General features: G+C 37.6%; 1 protein-coding gene and 1 long non-coding RNA gene across 18 annotated transcripts in view; one reads left to right on the top strand and one right to left on the bottom strand.

Annotated features, from left to right (window-relative positions):
- LOC144381329 (uncharacterized) overlaps positions 1-13,649 on the top strand; it is a 220,354-nt gene that overhangs the window by 179,147 nt on the left and 27,558 nt on the right. The window lies entirely within an intron of this gene.
- Positions 1-13,649, bottom strand: part of PCDH7 (protocadherin 7) — a 415,867-nt gene that overhangs the window by 376,180 nt on the left and 26,038 nt on the right. For 9 of the 17 annotated variants that reach the window (XM_036071940.2, XM_036071942.2, XM_036071945.2 and 6 more), the window contains exon 2: positions 13,141-13,197. The exons of 7 other annotated variants lie outside the window; for them this stretch is intronic. In XM_036071940.2, coding sequence (XP_035927833.1) covers positions 13,141-13,197 — 57 coding nt within the window. Of the gene's footprint in view, positions 1-7,622; positions 7,704-13,140; positions 13,198-13,649 lie in introns of those variants that run through there. One more of the 17 variants, XM_078068480.1, reaches the window with a different exon arrangement.

Raw genomic sequence — 13,649 nt, 5'->3', positions numbered from 1 at the left:
TCTGTAAAAGACACACGGTTGAGCTGGAAAAGGAGGTGAGAAGAGTCAAAACAAAAAGATGTTTTATGAGTTGTGGTTCTTACATGTGCTTGGTTGGGAGGGCTCATTGGTGTCATGCCCTTTGACGAATCTCCTAGTATAGTGAAGTCTTTTAGAAGTTCATCTAATTAAGAATAAAAAACAGTTTTACAGCTAAAAAATTAATATATTAAACTTGTTCAATATAAAATCATATGACAAGCATATGTGACTACGAAGAAAAAAGGTTTCAATTTTTCCATCAATATTATAATTAAATTTCACTCATTGTTTATTCAATTTGTGTGTTTTATTCTCTCATGTGCCAGAACCAGCAAATAAGTGGTAACAGGCAGCATAAGCATAAGCAAAATGTATAGAAGAAAAATTAAAATTTTAGAAAAAAAATACGTGCATTATTTTTCCAGTAAATTGAAAAAAATGCCATTAGTATTTTATTCTGGAGGTAGAACAGCTCAGTCTAATTCCAGATACTATCAGAACCACCTGCCATCACAAAAAGAGACACAATCACTGATCAAGAGAGAAGCCCGCACATTCTCTCTGATACAGTCTAATGGACGCCAACAACTTCTTAGGTCCTTGGAAAGTGGAGAGAAGACTGGAGATAAGGAAATAAGAATCCTGGGAGAAAAGAAGAGTCACAACTCCAAAGAGGCTGTGCTAGCGGAGGGAGGGAGGGGGGACAGACAGAAGGATGCTAACATCGACACGTGTCAGTAGAAGACCCCTCCCCCATTTCTCTGTTCTTCCTCTTTAATGTCCCACCCTTTCAGTATGAGCTGTAAGACAGACATTATAAGGAATTTTGGCAAAGGGAGTGCCACAAATATATAGAAATGCTGGGGAATGATGACCTTGAGAAGGAAACAATGGACCCTGAAGCTTAACTATCATACTTCTTGAATTTATTTGTTTTTTCATTTCAGTAATTATATACATATACTGTGACCATCTATTTCTCCTGTAGAGAGGTGATGCCAATGTTTTGAAGGAAGATTTTAATGAAAAGATAGGCCTAGGTTTCATTATGGGGGATTTAGAGAGTGGGGATTAAACCAAGGGAAATATAACCCTAACCTTTTGAGCCACTTTATGATCCAAAAATAATAGGTAGGATAAATCTGTTCTTAGAATGCAGATTTAGGGGCGCCTGGCTGGCTCAGTCGGTAGAGTGTATAACTCTTGATCTTGGGGTTGTAGGTTTGAGCCCCATGCTGGGTGTAGAGATTACTTAAAAATAAAATCTTAAAAAAAAGAATGCAGATTTATGTATAACAGTTACAATGATGATACTTTCTTAAATAATCTAGCATTTACTCATTACCTAATGTAAAAATGTTTCATTTAAATTAGATCATACCTTCTTAGAAAATCATCTGAAATGTATTCTTTCTACATGCATGTATATATATGTACGTATAACTATATTATATTTTAATGCATTCATTCATATTTCAATATAGTTAAGATACCAAAAAATTTTACAGTTCATTTTTTTTCTCTTCACATAAAGATAAACGTCTAGTACCTAATAATTTCACATTCAAGTTCCATCTTTTTACTCTTCCTAGAAAACAGGAGCTTTATCTTTCTCTATAGAGCACAGATTAGCATAAAGTTGGCTGTTTGATTGGATATCTTTTGTCTTTCAAAGAACCTTTACTTTCAGAATTTCCTAAAAGCTGATCCATCCAATTCTAGGAAACTCAATATCCTCTGTTTTATCATAAAAATGCATGACCTCAAAGTAACTATAAAATTGCAACGAAGAATCAGGATAGAGAATAGATGGAATGATTTCTGTACCTATCCATAAAGAAGAATGCTGACATCCTTGATATGATCACCTCAAAAGCTTCTGCCAAAGAAATAAAACAAAACAAAAGCAACACAGATACAAAAAATTTATCTGAATGTGCTAGACTGCAGTTTCTAAGATATATATCTATTAAACTAATTAGAATAACGGCATCTATAACTTCTCAGATAGCATACTCTCTTCTCAGCAAGTTAAACAGCATATAAAAGAGCAGTAACCAATCCACAGCTGCTCAGTCATCCCAGTGCAAAGCCACACACTCCCAGCCATGTTTTCCTCCCTTCCTGTCTATAGAAGCAGACAGGTGCATTTATCCTCTCTGCCCTTTACTACGCACACAACTGTCATGCTATTGCAGATGGAGATGTGGTTTATATCTTTGTGAATATTGGCTTTCTTCAAATATATATGTGTGGGGATAATAAGTGCAATATCGAGAGCGTTCAAGCAATTTTCACAACCAATGTTACAAATTTACCAGCAGTAACAGCTCATAATGGCACTATAAGATAAATGTTTTAAATTCTTATAAGGTATTCCACTTGTCTGCCAGTCTTCCAGTGGCTTCCTAAGTACTCAGAGTAAAACCATCTAACCTCTGGTTCTCTCTGAACTTACCTGTAATACTGCCCCCCCCCCACTTCTTCTTTCCTACTATTGTGGTCTTTGATACTATGCCTCAAGTATCCTACGCATGTTTCTAAACTACCCTTGACATTACTTCTGCCTGGAGAGATCTTCTTCCCAAATAGTTTCCTCCCTTTTCTACTTTAGGTCTTTCTCAAGTGTGACTTTCTTTTTTAAAGCCTTCATTGACCATCATAGTGAAAATGGCAGCCCTCCCTCCTTGTCCCCTGGCATTTCTCATCTCTTGTCTCTGTGTTTTTTTTTCATAGTATTTGCACCATTTAATTTTATACTTTATTTATTCACATCTTATTGTCTGCATCCCTCCAGTAGAATGTAGTTGTATGTGATAGCAGTGATTTTTATCTGTGTTTGATTTGCCATATCTCTGTGCCTTGAGTGCTGCCTGGCACAGAGCATGTTAAATATGTATTAAATGAAAATGTGTTGCTTGCACTCATTCATTTGATCACACAAACCATTCTATAAGCTTTCATTCAGAGCCTACTATGTAGAGGACATTGTGTAGTCAATAATAAATTAGATATAATCCTTTTTCCTGCAAAGGTCACATTATTGTGAGAATAGGCATATAAAAAATTAATTGCAAAGCAAAGTGATTAGTGATGTTGAATAAAGACCAAAAGAAGAACAATTCATGAAGTGTGGGAGGCAGGGAAAGCATTGCATAGGAAGTGACATTTGAGCTGAGTCACTGAGTCATGAAATATAAGTGTTTCTGAGGAATAGAGAAGGATCAAAGGACATTGTAGACAGAGAAAAAGCAATGTACCAAGGCTTGGAGCTGAAAGAAGGAAAGTAGGACAGGGGCACCTACGTGGCCCAGTCGATTAAGGAACTGACTCTTGGTTTGGGCTCAGGTCATGATCTCAGGATCATGAGATCCAGCCCCTCGTCAGACTCGTGCTCAGCACAGAGTCTGCTAGAGATTCTCTCTCCTTCTGACTCTGCTCCTCTGCTAGCACTGTGTCTCTCTAATAAATAAATGTATATTTTTTTTAAAAAAAGGAAAGTAGGAGAAGTAGCAAATAGCAAGTAGTTTAGTGTGGCCGGAGCAGAGAGTTCTTGGGAAATAAATGAAGAAACGTAGATGGTTTAATTCATTTGCTAAAAATCTTTTTGCTGAACTCATCAGTGTTCACTTTATCCCATGGATGCTACTGGAGGATTTTACACAGACGAGCTACCTGAGCGATCCAGAAGGAAAGATCTATTTTTTGGAATGATCACTCTGAAGGCAGAGTCGTGAAAGCTGAATGGTCTGTGGATGGAAACCAGAAAGAGGAGTAGAGGTGATGTTCTGGTAAAAGGGAGATAATGAGTTCAATTTTGCACATTTTACATTGAGACCTGAGGGACAGAAATACAGAAACCAATTGTCATTTGAAAACAGCTCTTCTGGTAGGTAGTGACTTCTAAAATAAAGAATGTAACCCTTGATAGAAGCTTTGGGGACAAAGAGAGGAGTGAGAAAGATGAGGAAATGTTCAGAGATGTCGGGGTGCACCTAGTATGTAGTGACAGCTGTGATTTAAGCTCTAGGGGTAGAACTTTATAAAAACTGTGGTCTGGCAAAGCTGAAAGGTGCCAACTTCTCAGGCAGAGGTGGTTTAACAAGAACAGTTTTAGGACGTGGGTTAGGGCATAAAGCAGAGAGCAGGGAGCTGACAGCTGAAAGGAAAAAAAAGAAAGGAGTATAGTGTGTTAAAAGATTCTGTTTTATGAATAGAGGGATATGAAGACGTTGATACTATTTAAGATGCTAGACATCTGGTCCCATTTATAAGAAGAGGAAAAAGAACTAAGGGGGAGAGAAAGAGTGAATATAACTCAGGTAGAGAATGATTAATGAAGCAATACAGGAGAGGAAATATAGGGGTGGCATCACATACATGGATAAAGACTTCAGCCGTAGCACATTTTTTTGGGCAACCTGATACAGGGACATAAGAGGTAAGAAGAGGTTGTAATCATCTGGGGAGTCTGCACAACGTAATGGTTAAGATCAAGGTCTCTGGCCTCAGATGCTCTAGGTTCAAGTTCCATTTTTACCACTTACTGGGTTATAGGACATTGACAAGTTACTGAACTCCATGCATCTGAGTTTTCTCATCTGCTCATTGGGGATGCTAAGAACCCCTTACTCATCGGGCTTTAGGAAGAACCCGTGAGTCAGCGCCCTCCTTGTAAAGCTCTTAAGACAGCATCTAGCACTACTTGGTCACTATGTAAGTATCTGCTGAGAAAATATCTTAGGAGGGCAAAAGTGTTTCATAGGTTCAGGCCTAGAAGCTTCTCTTTTTTCCTGTGAGGAACAGTGAGGTAGGAATGTGGGGGGAGGTGAAAGGAGCATTCAGGGTCTAACAAGAAGCTTATATATAACAGGCTTTCCTGTGTAAATTTCTCTCACTATAAACAATTATGGAGAGAACCAAAACGGTGCTGTCACCTCCAGCCACCAGCAACAGACGGGGAGAATAGTAGCTTGGTATTAAATTAATAAAAATAAATTTTACTTTACACACATACACACAGAGCTTTCAGAATCTTACCAGTTTAAAAATAGAGCTGCATCTGCAATTGTAAACACTTGGGTTGTTTAAACTTCTAAGATCAAGTACCTTTGAGCTTTATTGCCCCATTGTTATTACAGATGAGTACAAATACTATGAAGTGCCATGTGAGGCCAGTCACTAATTTTAAACAGAGAGAAGCTCTGAAGTCAGAGCCCTGGGCCTCCCACTGGGTTCTATTCCTTATTGACTACATGACCTTAGGCAAGTTAATAAACATTAAGCCTCAGTTTTTTTCATCAGAAAAAAATGGCACAAAAATAATATCCAACAGCACCATAAAAATGAGATGACTCGCTCAGCCTATACACACTTGTGTGGTGTCTGGTATACAATAGATCCTCCATCAACGTGGATTTCCTTAAACTGTTATTGTAAATAAAATTGTTGAAACATCTGAACATCACCAAACAATTATGGACACTCACCAGAAACCCTGACCACCCATCTACTTGTTAAACTATGCAATTAGATAATGTCAAAAAAAAAAAAAAAAAAATACATATGGGTTTCTAAAGGGTTGACTTAAAATATTTAAATACCAAATCAAATTAGAGATAAAATACTGAAATCCTTTGAAAGGGTATCTGTATGTCATATGAAAAATGATGAATCTCTTTAAATGTCTTACATACTTCCCTGAATAGTATTATCTTGTGACCTTCATTTTTTTACAGTAATAACAGTACCTTGATCCTGACAAGATTTATTGTTTCCAACTAATATCTCCTGCATTGGGTGTGAATTTCATTCCCATTAACACCTGACAATTTAGGACTTTTAATTCGTAACTTTTGCAAGCATAAAACAACCGAGACCCTAAATAATCTAAAGTAAATCAATATATCATGTTTTGTGCAGAAGAAAGGGAAAATAATAAAGTGATACATTTCTGCTCACATTGCTGGGGCTGCTTGAATATGACAACCTCCTTCCTTTTCACTTGATAAACGACTAGGGAATGCTTAGTCGCTTGCCTGATAGGGAGCTAAACTTATTTCAGGACGTGTCCTAATGAGTCATGGTAGAGGCTAATACCTCTAGAAGGGTTACCCCTTCTTCTACTGCCTCCTCCCTCTACTCACTGTTTGCAGCACATCTTGATGGTTTTGAGGAATTCAGAAGGGTTAACAGCTTGAGGAGATTAAATTTAACACTGACTGCTCAACCTGACTGATTTGACAAGCCTGTGTACAGAGATTCAATGTAGCTTACGGAAATGTTGAAACATAACAGCGTTGTGTTTCGTAGTTTCTATTATCAGAAACACTTTTGGAAAAAAACCAAGGTTTCTATCCATAAATTTCATAAGACTCAAATTTAATTCAGATCTTATTTTGAATTCTAGATATAATGATTTATCTTTTCCAATACCATTCCTTATTTACAGGTTCAAGAAAGTCAGAACGTATTGGCAATCACTCCTTTGGGAAGAATACCTAGAAGAGGCTACTTCACAATTTTATTACACATATGTAATATTTTTTAAGTCTTCATTCTAAATTAGAATATAAGGAACAAGCCCCAAAGAGTATAGGCATTTAATAAATATTTTTTGAATATTAGAAGGATCCATTTGTCTTCTAACAGAGCATAAAAAGTCATTGTCAAGGAAGCCCGGCTCAAGCTCAGCCTGAGCCCTTCATTAAAAGTCCAGACGTCCCATGACACAGAGAACACCACCTGGCATAGTGTGTTGCTGTTCATCTCCCCCGTACTAACTGTCTGTCTGAAGAAACGTCTCCGTTTGCCTACAACGCATTTTCACACATTAACTTAGCAAAATTTGTAATTTATGTGAAAACATACTTCTTACACGATTCTCGCTCACGTAACCATACTACCGCTCGGGAAAATAATGCTGTTCACAGATTACAGCAACTGCGTATAAACTGAGGGACTTTCCTTCTGTTGCCTTATCAATAAAAGAAAGAGTTATAAAGGTTATCTCTCTCTTTACAGTTAAAGATACTTGAAAGGAAATGAGATATGTACCAGAAATAAAAAGAATCTGTATGGAAGAGTTATAAGAAACGCTCTGACCTTGTCTTTTATAGTGCCCATTATTGTTTATAATGACTTAAAGAGTCACACAGGCATGATGCTGACATTTATGGTGTTTTATCTTCCATACCAGCCAGGTGAGAAGTCTTCCACTTTCATTAATATATTTTAATCAAGATTCCTGGAATCTAAACACTTCTTATTCCTTTCAGAACTTCCCAAAATCCATGACACCAAATTCAAATGCTCCCATTCTGAAGCCCTAATATTTTTAACTGACTTAACAGGAATACGTCATTGACTTACCCCTTGAAGAATAAATTATCATTTATTTAAATATCAACAGGGTATGTGGGGCCAAATATCTTTATTCACAAAATTTGTCCCACTCATTTCCAGGTGTTTTCACCCCCAAAGAAGAAAACAAGAGACTAGTTTTAGAAGAATGTGGGTCAGGGCGCCTGGGTGGCTCAGTCGTTGGGCGTCTGCCTTCGGCTCAGGTCGTGATCCCAGGGTCCTGGGATCGAGCCCCACATCGGGCTCCCTGCTCGGCGGGAGGCCTGCTTCTCCCTCTCTCACTCCCCCTGCTTGCGTTCCCTCTCTCGCTGTGCCTCTCTCTGTCAAATAAATAAATAAAATCTTTAAAAAAAAAAAAAAAGAAGAAGAATGTGGGTCAAAGTTCTGCAGTCACCAGGAATCGCCAAGATTCTGACCTTCACTGAAGGACAACTAAGGAAGGTTTGCAAAAAGTGTCAAGAGCAAAGGAGGAGTCCACATCTTCTAATATTTATTTGCATTTTTAACATTCCTCACTTTCAGGTCAAAAGATAATCTTGAACATTTATTATTTTGAGAAGAGGACATATTGAGGCTAACTACTCAACTATAATGATTTTTTTTTCAAGTTTCAGGTCCCAAACTGAAGAGGAGAAAGCAGATAGTTGCTGCTGCGCCCTCACTCCAGGCTGAGTCAACTCTTGGTTTGATGTGTTGAAAAAATCGATAGCCCTGCTCTTTCAGGCCAAGAAAGCCAACCAATACCTAAAACAAGGTAAAGAAGGTAGCTGGAGGAGAGTGAATGAGTAGGAACTACCTAAACATCCTCTTCGTCTTCAAAGACAATCATGTTATTTATTTCAGTTTCTTCTCTAACATAAACTACAGAACAAACCATATTCTACCCTCAAAAACCCTTATGGCCACAGGTTTACTATTTTAAAACAGCGAAAAATTGCATTCTAAAAATGGCACTGGGGAGTGTCTGGGTGGCTCAGTCAGTTGAGTGTCTGCCTTCGGCTCAGGTCATGATCTCAGGGTCCTGGGATCAAGTCCCACATCGGGCTCCCTGCTCAGTGGGGAATCTGCTTCTCCCTCTGTGTTCTCACTTCCCCCAAATCTTTAAAATAAGAAGAAAGAAAGAAAGAAGAAAGAAAGAAAGAAAGAAAGAAAGAAAGAAAGAAAGAAAGAAAGAAAGAAAGAAGAAAGAAAGAAAGAAAGAAAGAAAGAAAGAAAGAAAGAAAGAGAAAGAAAGAAGAAAGAAAGAAAGAAAGAAAGAAAGAAAGAAAGAAAGAAAGAAAGAAAGAAAGAAAGAGTAGTGGGAAGGAAGAAAACAACATGACAAAAATATATTCCTACATTTGTCCCCCTCCATATTTGCTTGGATAAATGAGAGATATACAAGTACGTATCCTCTGGGGGGAAAATGTATCTTGCTATCTGAAGATACTTTCTAAATGGAAGCTCCTTCAAAATCTAATTGTCTAGCTGAAAGTGAAGTCTATAATGTCAATTCAAAACATTATTTTTTTTAAATTTTTTATTGTTATGTTAATCACCATACATTACATCATTAGTTTTAGATGTAGTGTTCCATGATTGACTGTTTGTGCATAACACCCAGTGCTCCATGCAGAATGTGCCCTCTTTAATACCCATCACCAGGCTAACCCATCCTCCCACCCCCTCCCCTCTAGAACCCTCAGTTTGTTTTTCATTATTTTTTTTAAAGATTTTATTTATTTATAAGAGAGAGTGCACGTGTGCACACTGTGGGGAGAGGGGAAAAGGGAGAGGGAGAGAGAGAGAAAATCTTAAGCAGACTCTGTGCTGGGTGCAGAGCACGACCCCAAGATCATGACCTTAGCCAAAATCAAGAGTCCGATGTTTATCCCATTGAGCCACCCAGGCGCCCCAGGCAAAAACATTATTTGGCACCAACAAAGCAGGGTGCTTAGTTCTGTGGGGGACTCAATGATTAATCATTTTACATAAACCAAACAAAATAGATATATATTCATATGTAAATACCATCAAATTTAGGAGCATCCAGATTATATAAAACTAGGGTTCCAATTCTATAGCTTACAAACTTTCTTTAAATCTGTCCCCCCACTATGATTATATCACAAGTTTCTAAAAGACAATGACATAAGAAATATTTCCCAGTGTGTGTGTGAGGATTGAAGGGATGTTGATAGTTGAGAAACAGAAGAGGGACTCTTATCCTCAACATATTTCTGAGATCTTTGATCCTCTAACACTCTAATCAGAATGGTCCAGCAAAGGACATTTGTTAAGTGCTATCACTTTGGAACATCAAAATGCCTCTGTAAAATCTCCACTAAATTAAGCTTACTCAGAAGTAATTGAATCTGTACAGCATCAATTTTAGGATATTATTTTAAAAGAATTTAATTTAAAGACAAAATTCTGAATGGCTTGTATCACACAAGGGTATAGAAGTTGGAATTTTTTTAATTAAGTCAGTTTGCATGAGTATTACCCATGTATATCCAGTAATTCTCGACTACTTTGAAGTTACAGCTCCAATATCTTAGCATGGCCCATGAAGTCCTTAGAAATAGAAACTCCACCTTATTTTATCGCCCACTGTTTCCACTCCATCATAAAGGACACCTTTAATTCTTATACTCACTCTTCTGGTTTTCCTGTCCAAAAAGCACCTTCTTAGCCTTGAAGACTCTGTCAAGGTCACTTACTCTGCAAGGTCTTTCTACATCCCAGGAAAAATTAGTATCTCCCTTCTCTCCCATGCTACTTTATACATAAATGTCCCAAGTATTGCAGCCATTTGTTTACATGGCTGTCTCTTCGGCTACATCCAAAGCTGCTCCTGGAGTGAGCACCATTTCATATCCATTTGTTGTATCTTCTGTATTTGGACCAATACCTGGCATGCGGCACACTCTCAGTAACTTGGTAAATGCATGAATGGACAGAAATAGATAAAGGCATATTGTAGAAAAAGGCAAAAACAGATGCTTACTATGTTTTAATATAGTGAACAAACAATATCTCTGAGGAAGAAATTGCAGATGTATTTCTGAATTTTCCTTCTCTCCAAATTTATACACATGGTTGACTTGTCCCTATGCATACAGATGAACCTATTCACAGACATCATTTCCTCATGGACTCACAGATGTGAATACTAATTTGAGACAGCAATTTATGATTGGGGTTAAATATTTTCTATTTTTTGCTCCTTCCCCACACACCTGTTCTGTCCAATCTTGTCCTTATTCATTATGATCATGTTCTATACCTAGGAAGTTGAGCAATATAACTCACATTCACAGGATACATTTTTCTCTGGTTTATAGCTAGGTTTGGCCAATGGGAATTCCTGGCCCAGACTAAAGAAGAGGAGAAAGAAGTCAGAGTATTTATTCTCCCAGCCTACAGACCCATTTTGGGTAGCACTCTCCAAATCCTTCTCCTTTCATATTCCATTAACTTCTCTCTCTCCCTGTCCCTGTCAGCCTACGGGTGCAACAAAGTGGCTATGGGCAGGAGCTCTCTACCTTGGCATTACTGACGTTTTGAGCACCATATTTCAAAGCCATGAGAAGCATCCTGTGCCCCGTAGGATGTCTAGTGGCATCCCTGGCATCAATCCAGTAGATATAAATAACCTTTTATAGCAATTTATAATTTATAGATTACTTTCCCCTATTTAGTATCACTTGAGCTCCATAACTCTATAAATATTATTAGAATGTTTATTTTTAGGGGCGCCTGAGTGGTGCAGTCCGTTGAGCATCTGACTCTTGGTTTCGGCTCAGGTCATGATCTCACAGTCCTGAGACGGAGCTGTGTTGGGCTCCGTGCTTAGCATGGAGTCTGCTTGAGATTCTCTCTCTCCCTCTCCCTGTGCCCCTCCCCCAATCACACACACACACTCTCTCTAAAATAATCTTTAAAAAAAAAGGACGTTATTTTTACCAATGAGAAAATGGAACCCAAAGATGCAGTAACTAATAAACCTATGCCTGAAAATCCTATAGAGCAATAATAGTATGTAAAGAATTTCTTATATCCAAGTCATAATCTTGTTCCATACCGGCTTTGAACTAAACTTCCTTATATTGCTATTTGCCTAAATTCCAGACATCACCGGGGCCATTAAGTTTCATATGAAATGCAAAAGTCATAATGGAGTTCTCTGGGCATTATGTTAAATGTGAGTCATATAGTTCGTCATCTATTATCTCTTTTTCTTCCTCTAAGAAGAATAATGTTGCAGTCATGTTGTATTGACAATTGGAATCTTCTTCAAAGATAATGTATTCTGAACATCTTCTACAAAAATGCCCACCAGGATTACAATAGAAAAATAGAATAACTCCAGGCATGCTCATGTATTTGATCATTTTATGTTAAATCAAGAAAGATGCTTAATGCATTTCAGAGTTTCAGAGACTGCTTCTATCTTTCCTCTCCTCTGCCCGCTACCACAGTTAATGTAGAAAACCTGGACTCATTGAAATTTGCTCATTCAGACAAAAAGACAAAAACTGCTACTGGACTTTAAGAAACTAAGCGATGTTAACATATGTGTGCTGTGAGAAGTTCAGACATCAAAAAAGGAACAGGTAATGTCTCCATTAGGATCTCAGGGAGCATTGATTGATGAGAATTGGTGAGACCAAATCTTTTCTCCAGAGCCAACATTTCTTTTTCTTTCTTTCTTTCTTTCTTTTCTTTCTTTTTTTTTTTTTTTTGAGGGGAACACTATCTTGGATTCACTATCTCCAAAGAAAATAAAATCAAAACATGTCATTTCTTGAGTCGATAACTACTAGTCCAGTCATAGTATGGGCTCTGCAGTCCAACAGATCATAAGCCAGGGTAGTTAGAGAGAGAGTAATTATGACCAGTGCCAGATATAATTACATTCTCCTGCCCTCAAGTTACCCCTGCTGTCATGTTGTCACTCCAATGGCATCACCATCAGGCCAAATCCTAGAGAGTAAAGTCACTATCTTTTGTTGAGTTCCTAAATGTACCAGTATCTGTGTATCCATCATCTCATTTAACCCCCACAACACCCTTACAAAGCAGACATTGGTATCTTCCAATTACTAGGATATGGATGTCCAAAGAGGAATCAGATCTACTCCACCTCAAGACTAGTCTCCCCACCTTCACTGCCTCTGGTTGAGTAAGTCAGACCCTATCTATCAACAATCATATTATTTGTACATAATAGACAGAATATGCTGAGTAAAGAAACAGTTTGAAAAGTTGCTCCAGTCTTATGGTCCTATTAAAGTTAAGAGTGAAATCACGAAATTGCCAATCATATTTCTGGTCACGTCTCAAAAATTTGATGGCTCTACTCGTGGAAGTAAGCTTTTCATCTTACAGAAACAAGAAAACTGATCATTTCAGCTTTTTCTATTATAAATATTTTTCAAATATAGATGAATTATTTTGAGGGAAAATTAAGATATAGTAGAAGTAACAATGAAATATCTATTGGGTAATAAATTAAAATGTTGAGATTACACAAGAAAAAAAAAAAGTCGAACTAGAGACTGCCCAAATAATATTTTGTAATATGTGGTTTGTAAAATGTGGTTATCAAATTTTTGGAATGTTTGCCTATCAGACCTGCAGAATAATGCCCCTTCCTCCTCCCCCAACTGCGAAGATGTCCACATCCTAACCCTGTGAATATATGAATATGTTACCTTACATGGCAAAAGAGAATTAAAATTGTAAGTGGAATTAAAGTTTTAATCAACTGACCTTAAAATAAGGAGATTTTCCTGGATTATCCAAGTAGCCCAATGCAATCACAGTGTCCTTAAATACATAAGAAAGGCAGCAGAGAGTCAGAATGGTATGGACATGAAAATGACTACCAGCTATTTATTGCTGGCTATGAAGATGGAAGATGGTCAAGAGCCAAAGAATGCAGGCAGCCTCTGGAAGCTGGAAAAAATACAAGAAAATGGCTTCTCCCTCCACCTTCCAAAAAAAGAAGCAGAGCCCTGCCAACACATTGATTATAGCCTAGTGAGACCCACTTTAGCCTTCTGACCATCAGAACCCTAATAAATAAATGTTTGTTGCTTAAGCCACCATGTTCACAATAATTTGTTACAAGGGCAGTAGGAAACTAATGTTACACTAAAGTAAAGACTGGAAGACACCTGGAAAATTATGGTTAGATGCATCAGCCAATATCCCAGAGGACATAAAGTTTCCTGGTTAAATAGTATCACAATGCCTCTGTTTTCTTAGACACAGTTTGA

This window comes from Halichoerus grypus, chromosome 3 (assembly GCF_964656455.1).
Source record: "Halichoerus grypus chromosome 3, mHalGry1.hap1.1, whole genome shotgun sequence".
Taxonomy (NCBI): domain Eukaryota; kingdom Metazoa; phylum Chordata; class Mammalia; order Carnivora; family Phocidae; genus Halichoerus; species Halichoerus grypus.
Note: the sequence above shows the minus strand (reverse complement) of the source record. Positions and strands in the feature narration are given on the sequence as shown.